General features: G+C 34.5%; 1 protein-coding gene across 1 annotated transcript; it reads right to left on the minus strand.

Annotated features, from left to right (window-relative positions):
• Window positions 1-522: 522 nt before the first annotated feature.
• LOC103503666 (uncharacterized) lies at window positions 523-10,652 on the minus strand. Its single transcript, XM_008467951.3, has 22 exons — window positions 10,253-10,652; window positions 9,472-10,092; window positions 8,603-8,802; window positions 8,340-8,402; window positions 8,116-8,250; window positions 7,865-7,983; window positions 7,475-7,780; window positions 6,636-6,723; window positions 6,464-6,569; window positions 6,254-6,367; window positions 5,869-6,032; window positions 5,587-5,707; window positions 5,247-5,471; window positions 4,969-5,159; window positions 4,547-4,714; window positions 4,339-4,444; window positions 3,934-4,071; window positions 2,749-2,910; window positions 2,472-2,672; window positions 1,454-1,648; window positions 1,268-1,339; window positions 523-988 (listed from the first exon to the last, which is right to left on the minus strand). Exons 1-22 carry the CDS (start codon window positions 10,298-10,300, stop codon window positions 869-871), a joined length of 3,663 nt encoding a protein of 1,220 aa, XP_008466173.2. The 5' UTR covers window positions 10,301-10,652; the 3' UTR covers window positions 523-868.
• Window positions 10,653-14,036: the final 3,384 nt, after the last annotated feature.

The following is a 14,036-nucleotide window of genomic DNA, read 5'->3' on the forward strand; positions in this document are numbered from 1 at the left end:
CGTGTTTGGAATATTTTCAAGTAGTGCAAAAAAAGTAAAATAACAAAATAATTTTTATATCGTTTTACTATATTCGTAAAGAAGCCCTAATTTATGGGTAAAAGAAAGCCCTAATTTTCAATGTTCAATTTTGAAAACTAACTAGTTTAATTAATTACAAATAAAAAGAAGAAATATTAAATAAATAATTAACTTAATATTAAAAAGTTAAGATAACATATGATATAATTTCAAATGTACCGATTAAATTTTGCTTAATCTAAATCATATAAATTTAAGTAATCAATTTTTACCCTTATAGGATCCAGTGTAATTACTACTGCCATCATACTTGGAAGTGATTTTTAATTGATTTCCTTTATTATCATTATTTAATAAAGGTCGATGTTATTGAAGTTTTTTATTAAGTTCAAAGACCAGAGCTTAGCTCATCTTCAAGTGGATAGGCTAGACTAGGCTATAGGTGAGTAACCTATGCGTGGTTAGATTCTCAGGAGAGAGTATGGATTATGGAATACAATGTTTTGAAACAATGAAATTATATTTATGTAAAGTTGTACATATACATCTACATTTCTCTCTCTATAGTTAGTGCACCGTTGAATCGAAGATACCAAAAGAAAAATTATGGGGCAGCTGAGTAGCTAACTCCCTTCTTTACAAAATGGAATCACCAAAGTTAGTCGCATCTTCCTTTTAACAGAACCCTTTCATTCTTCTCACCAAAATTGACGTCTTAACATCCTCATGCCAACAAGATTATAGGTTAGCACTTGCCTCTTCTTGCTTCTTCAGAAAAGCATATATGCCCACGTCCCATCAAACATGATCTGCATAGATCTAATATGGTTTGGCTTCTCTTAACACCTTAATCCTTGCAGAGCATCGATCGCACCTCTGTGATCGAGGTTGGTGGGTCGAGATCTTTCTCTTGTAGCGAGTTCCCAAGCAACTGCTGCATCTGTGAAGCAAATGTATCGTCGAGAACCTGCAAATGATCAAGCATTTCGAGTTAGAAGTGTTATTAGGGTATGTTAGTAATTAGCTAGGGACTTTGTGTTTATATTTGCTGGTTATTGAGAGAGGGGGAGGAGAATGGAGAAGATAGGCAATATTTTGGAGAGTGAAATAAGACTTGAGAGTGATATCAAGAGTGGGAGGGTCTAAGTTTATCTTGTAGTTTGTAGTTTCGTTACCAGTTCTATCTCAACAAATTTTGGTTCTATCATATTCCATAAAATTGTAACTCGAAAAAGTAACAGCTTACCGAAACTGCAATTCTCGACCCTCTATACCATGACCTGTTCTCTTTCCTGTTCTCCATGAAGCTTAGAACATCCTGTGCCAGTTATTAAAATTTAGAATCCGAAAATTTAAAATCTCAAAGAACGAATTCTCAATTTTGGCACAATTTCAAAGCAAAACCATGAAAAGAAACCTGATTTTATCTTACCCGTCCCATCCGATCCCAGTAACCCCGACAGAGAGCAATGAATACATGACTCTCAAAGACGGTATGAAGATGATTTATTGTGTTCGACAACTGATCTTTCAGTGGTTGCATCCTGTTTCGTATTTCCGACTCAATCACAGCTTCCTTGGAATCTTGTAAAATCTTTTTCAGCTTTGTAGCACTTTGTAACTTCGTCTGTAATAAATGACAAGGCAGACAAAAAGAGATAATCTCAATGATAATTACGTAAAGAAATATCCTTAATTTAAAAATTAAAATCCCATAATTCTGTACCTTTTCTTGTTATAATTCGATACTATTAGTGAGAGAAGGCAAGGGGACTCTAAATTAAGATGATTAACTACATAATGTACCATCTAAATTCTATATTCACATAGTTTGAATGAATCAACAACCAAAGTGTTATTTATATTTCCATTTAATTATTCTTGTTAGTTCAATAAACTAGATGATTTAACTTCTTATATTGATGGGTGTCCAGACATAGCTTGTGCTCACCTTCACTAATCTTACGACTATAATATTTGGATATTAAAGAAACTCATAAGATATGAAATCTTAGGTAAGTGGCCACCGTAAATTAAATTATTCTCTCTCAACTCCTTTATCATACCAAATTGTCGCTTGTACCTTATTTCTTTAAGTAATAGAGTTTGGCTATCTTTGTGGCTTCGATTGTACAGGTTCATGAAGAGGGCTGGACAAGTGGAATGTGGAAAAGGGGGCTCAATCAAACAAAAAAAAGGAGAGGACTCCTAGAACCAAATTGGAGAAATTGTATCCCATAGGATGCTGCTTGAGCATAATAACTAGATTATTATCTTCCTTCACCCTCAGAACGTTTCTTTGAAGTTTCAATTATCCTATAGGATTTCTTATCAAAAAGAAAAAAAATCCACCTATAGGATATTCTTAGGTAATTTATTTCAGCAATCAATGAAGGAACTTCAAGTTTCTATTTTAAACAAAGTACTCTATTAAGGAAAATGATACCTACATTCTCAATAAGCTTCTCCACAACTGCTTGCAAATAGTTTCTGAACTTGGCTCTAAGCATGACTGTCACTTCACTAAGACGCTCGCCAGGAATTACATTTCCACCTTCAGGAATGCACGAACCCCACAGCTTAAATTGTGATTCTATCTTGGGGCGCAGAACATCAAGCATCCTCTTCATGGAATTTAATAGAATCCCCAGCTGAAATCCACATTGAATTTTAATATCAAGGAATGCACACACAAATGAATACTTTGAATCTTAAGTGTTAGCTTACCTCATCTGGAACAGTGTAAGAGCTGACGGATCGTTTAGCAAGTTTCTGGACATACTTAAGTCCAAACTTTTTGGGTGCTAAATTTTCTTTTAGTGGCGCCAACACATCAGCATACTGTTTATCTAATGCCTCCACTATTGCTTTTTCAACATCTGCAATAGCCTATTATAGAAATCCAAAAAATAAGTTAAATAGAATAAGATTCTTCCAATTATGAGACAAGTACAAAATAAGGATCTAGGAGAAGAAAAGGAACAATGGAGATCTCGTCAATGAAAATGCTGATGACCGAAAATTTTTATATGAATTGGAAGAGTGAAGGGAAGGAGAAATGGTGGATTGGATTGTTCCTTTCAAGAAGACCTGACTTGTAAAGTACAGAAAACTGTAATTTTTCCCCTGATTACAAAGAACTAGGCCTGTTTACTAACATTCTTCTTCATTCCGTAGTCTACTACTCTAAAAAAGTTCCTCAGATGAAAGCAAAATATAGAAAAGAAATTGTTAGTAACAATAAAATTTCTAAACATATGCCTTTTGTTTTCAAATTTTAGCTATTATGTCAAAACATTAAGCTGATAGAAGATAAACCAATTTTTTCTAACAACTCGAGCTTTCATAGAGAAGAAAACAGTTACACCGCCCTATTACACAGGGGAACCATGCAAAAATAATAATAAGGCTCTGCTGATCTACAAAAGAATCGTGTCCCAATGACCAACAATGATATAGATTGTCCACAAGAAAATATTAGTCAAGGTTATCCATAAAAGACAAATACTACTAAGAAAATTGAGAGTTTAATTTCAACTTCCATCGGAATCCCACTGAACTTCTTGATGGCATCCGTGATAGACCACCTTCAACATCCAGGAAAGTTCTTATAGATGTTATTTAGTTTACAAATCATGGGGATGGCTAATGATTATGAAACGGAATAAAATTTAGAGTTGGAATTTAAACAGTAGCGGTGGATAACTAGCACCCCAGATTAAGAAGTGCTTGCATCACAGCATCAGTGACAAACCATTTCATGGTGTTTTTTATGAGATATCAGCTGTTAAACATAATGGTTTTGAGATTTGACTGCTTGATGTTGAGATAAAAGAGTGTTGACAACAAAAACTAAAAGGATTGCCTTCCTAAAAAATAACAAATCAGATTACGACGAGATTATGAACTTACTTGTTCTAAAACAAAGGTGTACTCTGGCCATCGACAAATGAAAATCTCATAGTCACTCAAAGTTTCCTTTAATCGATCATACATTTCATCGACAAAAGGTGTTGTAGAATGTTGAGTTCTAACTCCCGACCACTTGACCTGCATTTATATTTATATTAACCACAACCATGAATTGAGAAGAAAAATAAATTATGCCAAGTTTTTAGGCAAGGAAAACAGAATTATTTCAGAATTCAAAGATACTCCCTATGTTATACATGTTGCATCTTTTACAACTGTCCTTTTCTATCTGATAAACTTGTAATCTCTTTAAAATTAACAGAAATTGTGTTCCTACATGTTTCACGCTAGCAAGAGAGGCTGTAACATTCAAAAAAATATATATATTCAATTGATTTGACTAACCTTATCCAATTTGCATGTTTCAAGCAACGACAGGCGCTTATCCTGGATCCACACCAGAATATACAAGTGGAATAATTCTTTTGCATCAACACCGCCTTTCACAGGACTGACAAAGAATAAAAAATTTGTTGGATGTGTACAAAAGCATCCAGAAGTTTTTCCCAAACATTTTTTTTAAAGAAAAGGTTTATGTAGAAACAAAAGTTACCTAATACTCCATCTGGCAAGATCCCTCTGAAAATCAGCAGTTGCAATAACAAGTTCTGCTACTGACGGTGAAGGGCCCGTTGGTGGGCAAGCAATTAGGAAAGAGCGCAATCTACTACAAAGCTCTGTGCTATATATGGAAGCAGAAAGATTTGGTAGGTCTACAAAACTGCAAAGAAACTTATGTCCGTTAGCTTCTCAAACCTAAAACAATTATTAAAAATAAGTCATTCGGAAATGTTTTCCTTGAACTTCTGATCTAAAGATCTCAAAACAAGCCCTAAAGGGAATCTGTAGGGGAGGAGAAGGGAGGTTTTTCTTTAGAGATGCAAATGAAGTCAATATCCTTAAATTTGGATAATGATTAAAGATGCAGACACGGCGTACAAAGGGAAATGTACACAACTGAAAAGAAAGTGCTACCTGGGAAGTATGTGTTGATTATGGATCTCAATGTCAGATGATATCTCCTTCCTAATGTCAAGACACACCGATTTCATCTTTTGGTAAGCAGTAGACATAGTAACTGTATCTACCAAACTGCCTTCGTTACTGTTACCCATATATTCATCTGTCTCACTCAAATGCCTCCTTGATCTCTTTTTCACAGCAACCTGGAAAGATGAGCTCTTAGGAAAACCTAGAACATTCAACTTGACAAATGCAATTCTACATACTGCAGAGATGAAGTTTCTCAAAACCTGGAAATAATGGCACAAGGAAGTCTGAACCTCCGGAGATAGAATATCATGAAGAAGAGTGTACAGTTTAACTGCTGGTTCTAGAGCAGGTGCCGCAACCCCTGTAGCTGGTCTGTACACCTCCATAAGACCCGAGAGAGCAGTTTCATCAAGTGATTTATAGTTCTCGAAAACAAGAGCAAGTATCTGTTCAATTTGATCCCTGGTTTCTCCTAAAATTCGGTTCTGCGAGGCAACCAACAAGATTTGTGAAATGCTCATCATATACAACATTGATGTATAAACTAAAAGTAATGAGATAAAAATCTACTGGTTCGAGCTAGGAAGGTAAATTTACTACCTCTTGATGACTCAACGTACTCTTGTCATGGCCCTTCATAACAACAGGCATGAGCAAGTCATACACCAAGGTGAGACAGTCAGCTGTTGGTGTGGCCACATCCATGATATATGAAAGATATCTATTAAACATACGCAATGGAGGTACGTTAATAACCTAACAAGTCAGCTACAGTCGATATTCATCACATAGTAGTGAATAACTTTATGCACGCTCACTGTGGCACTTGTCAGCCATTTATGTAGAATAAGTAATTGTCTTAACATAGCTTAGGCCAATTACCTTAATCTGGTATATACTTCTGAAATGCCATAGTATGATGCAAACTCAGTCAAAAGCCATTTCCATGAACCATGCAACAAAAGGTTCCTTTGTTGAAAATGCTGAACTTTCATGGCAACTTCAAGAACTAGGTCATATGCTACTGTTTCTGCCACAGAACCACACTGGCAAAAAACAAAGATAACATTTACAGTATGCTTAAGCCAACAAACAAATGAACCATCAAGGCTATAACTCTTTCGGTGATAAGTGCATTATCAAAAGAAGAACAAAGAGTGGAATACTTGAAAAGAAAAAAGTTACATGGCTAAGGGAAGGGAATGTAAAATTTACTCAAGCAATCTATTAAAACACACACTCAACGGGCACTTATTTAATAGTATACCTTTGGGTGACTATTATCATCTGTACTTGCTGAGTAATTTACGTAGAGTTGAATTTTTCCCACAAGCTCATGTTCAGGCTCACGATATATAGACCACCAACGTAATTTTTCTGCCTGCATTCAACGTCGGTATAAATTCTTGACAACGAGACAGCATAGTTGAATTACTCTTATGCTCAAAGCATTCTCAGGCTCAAAAGAAAATTTTACCGGGTTATCAGTAATGGCAGCTATTTGCAGGAGAGCACGACCAATATGCTTTGAATTGGAATCCTGAACTTCAATTATTAGATCATCACCAAGGCCATCTGGAAAGCTGTAAAGTTGTCAGCAATTTTCTAAAGATTCCTAGCTATAGAATATAAGTGAGCAAATAACATACAAAACATGAGTTTCTCCTGATCCAGCTTGCATTTTGACAGCATCTTCCTCAGCTAAACTTTTCAGTCTTAGTAAACACGGGTACGTTTCTAATGACAGCAAAAGAAAGGGATTTACCAAGGGCATAACATAAAATAAAATTTAAGTGGACAGAAAAATTTAAGATCCAGTATAAATATGAATAAAGAATGCACATGCTCAACTGCAATCAGTGGAAGAGCACAAGTTTTCTTTGGAAATGGAAACAAGCCTTTTTATTAATGATAATGAGACTAATGCTCAAAGTAAAAAAGTATTATACTAAGAGCAAAATGAACTAAGGGAAAATACAAGCTAAAACTTAAACAAAGACTAAACTTGGCAACACAAATATGATGGAAACCTAAAAACGAAACCAAACAGGAAATAACGAGCTAATCAAAGCCACTCAAAGAAAATAGATCAGTAGAAAGCTAAATAAAAAGCAAAACTTAAAATCTCTCTCAAAAATAGCCCACTCGAATCTAAAATCTTGCACACCCAAATCTTCAAGATGAAAGGAGAAAAAGAAAGCCAAGAAGATGGAACCAGCTGCCTCAAAACTATCTTAAAAATATGTAGACCAGCAACGTAAAAATATATAGACCACCAGTGGAAGAGCACAAGTTCAAGGGCTTATTGTAAAAATAGCTAATCAACTCAAGCAGAACTAAGAAAACTTCAACAATAGTTAATCAACTGTACCCCGCTAATACAAATTAAAAACAATCCCAATAGCATCTACTGATCTACAAAACTAATTGCACAAAAGTTGATTGTGCAGGTATGTTCAAGAGCACAATTTATTAGTACAGGCATTACCTTGGACCACCTCATAAGATGATGAACTGCTGCGCAGGGTCGTTACACCTGCTTTTAGAACTTTGGATACCTGCTTGATGTACTGGGTGCTTGCATGCACATATGCCATGCTTTGTCTAGATAGAGAACTGTTTGGAGGTATTCGTGGTGCAACACGAATTTTATGCAAAGCATGCCATCCAGAGGCAACTGCTGACTGAAAGCTGGAAAATTGATACTTTATGGTTTCCAGGTTTACCGCAGGTGTTCTTAAAGCTAAAATATTACAGCCTGTTGGAGGATCCAGCCCCATCTTCACTTTCCGCACTGCATAATAAACAATCTTTAGATCACATCCATTGTCACATGCCACCTGAATAATGAGACTTTAATGACTATCATGCACTTTACCTTGCACCTTTATTTTGCCTATAGTTTTCTTTGCTTTGGTAGGAGCACTCTCATTGACAAGTTCTGAATTGCGCTTCACCAGCAATTCATCCTCTGACTGCAAGAGTACTTGCCGTAAACTGGAGCAGATGGATGGAGGTGTAAGTTGGTAAAGGCAATGAAGTACAACTTTTTAACTCAAGAATTAGACTGTTTGCATGGCATACAGTGGAAATATTGTATGAAGCCAAAAGAAAAGAGTATGAGCCTACCCAAATGCATCTCGTAAAACTGCACATTCATTTTCCAAAAACATCGGGGCTTCCATATTTTCCATTGCCCAAGCATGAAGACATAATCGTACACATGCATCATATGCTATGACTGCATGCCAAGGCCCTAAAGCACTGATATTGAAATTATAAACCGCATAAGAAAACTAAATGAAGATAATCTGTCATCAACAATAAAACCTAGACAGTCTAGATGGCAAAACCTGGCATTATATGTGGGGATGCGAGCTGATCCTGAATTGCCAGCAGCTTCTGAATTCACTGGTCTGCAAATAGAGAAGGAGATGATAATATATTACATCCCAGCTTCTAGAATAAACAATAAGTTGTCAATGAAATGATATCAAACATAAAAAAAACCATATGATTCCAATTTGTTTATGGATAACAAATACTGTCGTAAAATAGATATTTCTTTAGAAGACAGTTTAAGGGGGAATTTTTTTTAATAAGTATATAAACCAACCTGACAAACTGGTCATTGCTCTTATTTCCTTGCGGCATTGCAACTCCAGATGGAGTTGTATGATCATGTGTGCCATTAAACTTCACATCTTGACTTCTTTCAGCACATTGTTTAATTTCCTGTGATGAAGCAAAAAGTGGAGGGGCACTAGGAATGTCATCTTCACCATCATCATCAGAAAACCTTCCATTCTGAAGATCCTGCAGAAAGACTAAGTCAGCACATTAGAGAGACTGAAGGAAAAATATGTTAGAGAGTGTTTCCCAACAGAAAAAATAATTTAGAAAAAATTGGAGGAGAAAGCACACACGGTAACTCTTTTCAAATAAGAGATAAAATCTCCCACCCCCACACCCCAGTAAAAATCCTGAAATGGACATATGTAATTTCTTCTGTAGTTCATATATCTCCAAACGATGAAAGCAAACATGTGACTAGATACTATACCAGAATTGAGATTTGCACTGCTTCTCGAGACACAAACTTGAAAGGGAACAAGAATCTTAAGGAATAACCAGAAATGTAGAACCAGTTTTCTCAAAAAACGTTTTCAAGCATCGTCCATTCGAGAACTATTGTGCTTTGTGCACTCACTACCAGGACGTTCCTTACAACCCTAGAAGCAGGCATTGACTGTGCAAAAGGTGCATCTCCCTTTTTACTAGGCTTTATATTATAATAAGGTATCAACTTTCATTAACACGAATTGCAAAAGGAGGGGTAAAAAACAGCCCAAACCAAAGAGCAATCAAAAACAAGAACAAGAAGATTATAAAAGACTGTTCCAGTTGTTAAGAATGAAAATTTATGCAACCTACAAAAACACTACTTATGCCTCACAAGCTTAAAAGTTTCAAAGAAATGTAAACCTTTTTAGGTGCATTTCCCACAGTTACACGCGATGGCAGGCTCGATGAGTATCCCTCTGAAGCCATGGAAGCTCTATTCCTGGGCAAAGCCCCATTAATACTTCCCCCAACTTGTGTTGTGGAAAATTCGGAACTTGCACCAGAATCAGAAGACTCGTCTTCTGTAAAACCATTTTGCTTAGTTGGGTACCTTCCATTTTTACTCGTCATCCTATCAGCCATTTGCCTATGACCACCACCAACCAACGTTTCCCTCGATGAACTAACATCGGAGAAAAAGTAATCACTACCGTTATTTGATCTCCCTTGCAAAGAATTTCCATATCTATAAGTAGAACGGTTAGGAACTCTGCTGTGTTGGGGAGATGAATCTAAGGAGTATCTAACACCATAAACATCCTCTTCAGAGTCGGTAGACATGTCATTCTCTGAAGCAGAAGCACTATCATCCACACGACCAGAAATGGGTCTCGAAACTGGAATGGCACTCGCCGGCAAGTGCCCACTTCTAAAATTCGATGGTGGTGGCAATCCAAAACCCCTTGCTCCAGTACCCGCTCCAACACCGGTAAACGGATCAGCTCGATACCTCAAATTTGAAGTACCAAATGTGCCATCCTTCTGTCAAATTAAAACAAAAACAAAAACACATAAATGCAAACTCAAAAATTTAACTAAAAGAAACCAGAAATTTCCACACCCAAAACCAAACCAACAAGCAAGAGCATCACAAAAAAAACAAATTAAAAGAACAACAATAGGGATAGCAACAGAATGAAACCTCGCGAACCCATCGAAGGGCACTCTTATCAAGTCCTTCGGTAAACATTCTACCTCCCGTTTAATACCCAGATCGTGCAACTTCCAAAATCAAATCAGAGACGATTCTACAGCTCAAACTAAAATCCTCATCAGAAATTACCACGAACTCAAACGCGCAGAGCTCACTGCACGAAAAATGTCGACAAAAGAAAAAAAAAAAAAAAAAAGGCAATGGGATGGGTAAATCACGCAGATTGAAGAGAAATGGAGAGAGAAGATCGACAAAGAACACAAATGAGTACGAGATTTGAAGAAACAAAAAAAAAAGTTTGCTTCTACAGCAAGCTTTTTGAGCTCTGAAACCCACTGGAAACCGAGGGGCTACTCGCTACTACTCACAAGAACTTTTTTTCTTTTCTTAGTTTAGATTCCATCTTTTTAAATTTTTTAAAGAAAATTATTAATATCAAATGACGACGCCGTTTTTGTTTTTGAATTTTTTTTCATGGAATAATTCCATTAATTAGACCGAAATTAAAGGACACGTACTTGAAGTGGGCGCCGTAGAAAAGGTAACGGACAGCATACGTGGCACCTGGGTTTTTGTTTACTTTTTAAAATAAAAAGTAGCTTAAATTATAATTAGAACCATAAACTTTAAATTATAATTATAGTTCTAAAAAAATATAGGGATTTGTCATAGTTTAATGTAAAAAAAATTAAATTATTTATAAAATATAGAAAATTTAAAAAAAAAATTAATTAATTTTACTATTTTGTAAATGGGTATTTTTAAAATATCTCAACTAATATTTGAGTGGTATTTTTAAACTTTCATAAAAGCTATAAAATTATCTCTAAAAAGGTTCAAACACAGTATGACGTTGATTATTAGAAGTGTGGCAATTTTAATTTACGTACTAAATTGGTGTAACATCATTTTTTACTTAATTTGTTTCAAAATTTAAAAAATTTCTACACTAAAAAGAATTCACAGGTTTATGGATTATAATTTGGGGCTTTTTCAAAATTAGAAAAATAGACAAACTATTTATAACAAACCCATTTATAAATTTTAAAATATATTTATTTAATGAATCCATAGTAGGTTGATCTTTGATTCATAAAATTGTAATTTTGTTAAGTATAGGGATACTTTTGGAAAAATAGCAAAGTTAGAGAGGGTACATTTTTTTTTATAGTTGACAAGGAAAAAGGAAGAAATAAAGAAATAAAAATGAGTCGAACGTTGAAGTGGGGACGCAACACAACGCCAAAGGAATAGGGGAGATGGAAGATGACTGGGAACCGGTTCACATGGGGAATGCGAGGCCCCACTTGGAGCTTACTTTTCTGTCCTTTTTTGTCACCATAGTCCGCCCAGTGGGTGCCTCTGCCGGTGCCGTTTTTCTTTTCTTCATTACTCCATTCTTTTTTAAATACGAGTAATAAAATATTCAAATTTTTTTATAATAATTTATGGTCGGAGGTTAAGTTATTTAAATTTATGTTCTTTGCTCCCATGTTTCTTTTCTCATATTAAATTCATCCTCTCCTTCTTGTTTTTAATCGAGCTATTTCGCACCTTCTAAATTTGTTAATTTTCTTTGAGTCTTCGATTTTCAAAATCAGAGCTATCAAAAATCATGAAGCATTTGGACCTGTTAATAGAATTGATTTTCATCATTTGCTGCATTCATTATTATACGAGCCAAAAGTTAGTAAAATGGAAATTTCCCTAAGAAAAGATGTGAAAAACCATCTCAACTTTTACGCCGACAAAGGAGATAGGCCTTCTTCACTTATGGCAAAGGGGCAAAGCCAAGCGCATTTATCTGCAAAATCAGGCGCAAATAATAGTATGTGTTTGATATACACACTATTGTAGTTTGACAAATAAATAGTAAGTATTTTTGCAAAAAACTAAAACTCGATGAATGCCTGACAATAAAAATTTTAATAGATGTAGATTTTGAAATTGTATTGATTATAGCTCCTTCGAGAGTACAAAATAATATTTGTTGTTTCAAAAGGCAGTTATTATTGTTTTAAGGTATGTCTTGCACTAAATATCCATTTTAGTGTTTTAAACTTCAACTTTGAGTGATAACTCACTCCATTCTTAGGGTTCGAATAATAATTTATATTTCTAGTTATCATAACATACATTTAGCTAATTAAATCATTATTATTTTAAATTTTTGTTGCCGTGTTTACTATTGCTTTTAAAAGCTCCAAGAAATTAGATATTAAAATATTTTTTAAAACTTAAAACTCAAAGCAAAGTATGGTTCGATAACAACTTTATTTTTTATTTTTATCTTTTAATATAGAAGCTTGTTTCCTCGTATTTTTTATTATGAATTTTGTAATTTTTATATAACTTTTTGAGATTTCATATTCTAAAACGCAATGACAAGTTTTTTATAACTACTTTTGTTAGATAAAAAAAAATGGCTTTGGTTTTTTAAAGCATTCGTAAAATCTAGAAAACATAGCATAGAAACCGATGGATGAAAATAGGCTCATATACTTTTAGAGTTTTGAATTTAACACTTCATAAATAGTTCATATAGTTTGTTAAAAACGGTAAAACCTATTTTTGAGAACATGGATCAAACCATAGTTGGGATTGCATCCAACCTTTTCTCCAAAGGATTGAATTAGGATTTTCCAAGTATTTTAACCCAAAGGGAGATCATGGGAAGGCATAAAGAAATGTGTTCTGAAGTGAAAAAAAAAATTGGGTTATAAGCGACCAATAATTTCTGTATATATATACTAATTAAGAAACAATGAAGTTGCTCTGAATCTAACGTTTTACAATCTCGACAGCCTTGAGAATACCGAAGTTATATATAATCATATTCAACTATCGATCAAAGGAGACACTTTATAAATATAGCCCTTTTATAACAACCCCACGAAGAAGTAAACAATCAACAAACAACATTTCTTATGTGTGTTTAGTTAAACCAGTACATTATTGGTATTAACTTAGTCACGTAAGTGCAGTAGCTTCGAAACCACCCGATGTGAGAATCTTATCCATAAATCAACTAAAAAAACAAGACCAAGCTATGAGAAGCGGGTTAAAGGCCAAGTCCACTAAAAGATCACGACAACAAACAATAAAAATAATTAACCACATACGATAATGAATCTCGTATGAGTTTTTATTTGATTTTAAATTGAAAACGACTAATATTGAAATAATATCTTTTGTGTAAGGCTAGAGACAAAGGCAATATTGTAATGTGAAAGTGATGTTGCGGAATTATGGCTTTAAATTTCAAATGAAGTTCATGAGAAGACACCGAGTTTGTCAACAAAGATAGCAACCAAACCTACCTAAAAAAATGGTAGCAAAACAAATACAATATCACCTTATTGGTAGGTAACATATAAAATGTGAGTTTGTTGGGTTTTCTTTTATTTCTTTACCACAAAAGATTTATACCTAATATTAATTATTTTTCAAGAAAATTCCTTACGCCTTTAGTTTATCGTACGAAATTAACCTACTCTTAAAATCAAGTGTGTTTGATACATACATACAATACATCATTATAATTTTAGGATAGAAAATGAATCTCGTTCAAAATTAGTATTCTCGATGATCATAAGATGTACCTATGTGAGATTGAATTTAATAGATCGGTTTTTAGTTCAAAACATTAGTTTGTTCTTTTATAAGACCCAATGTGTAAATAACACGCGTACATATCATCAATACAAGAGAAGATAGCAGTAAAGTGTTATATATCATTGACCAATTTTTAAGTAGTATTTGAAAGAAAGAC

Source organism: Cucumis melo, chromosome 4, assembly GCF_025177605.1.
Source record: "Cucumis melo cultivar AY chromosome 4, USDA_Cmelo_AY_1.0, whole genome shotgun sequence".
NCBI classification, from domain to species: domain Eukaryota; kingdom Viridiplantae; phylum Streptophyta; class Magnoliopsida; order Cucurbitales; family Cucurbitaceae; genus Cucumis; species Cucumis melo.

What these genes read in the sequence shown, in the direction of transcription:
- LOC103503666 (XM_008467951.3), bottom strand. Translation starts at nt 10,300, where the DNA reads ATGTTTACCGAAGGACTTGATAAGAGTGCCCTTCGATGGGTTCGCGAG. An exon ending in AGGCAAAATAAAGGTGCAAG is followed by an intron (nt 7,781 to 7,864) that starts GTAAAGTGCATG and finishes TTTATTATGCAG; the next exon opens with TGCGGAAAGTGAAGATGGGG. An exon ending in AAACATGCAAATTGGATAAG is followed by an intron (nt 4,072 to 4,338) that starts GTTAGTCAAATC and finishes ATATAAATGCAG; the next exon opens with GTCAAGTGGTCGGGAGTTAG.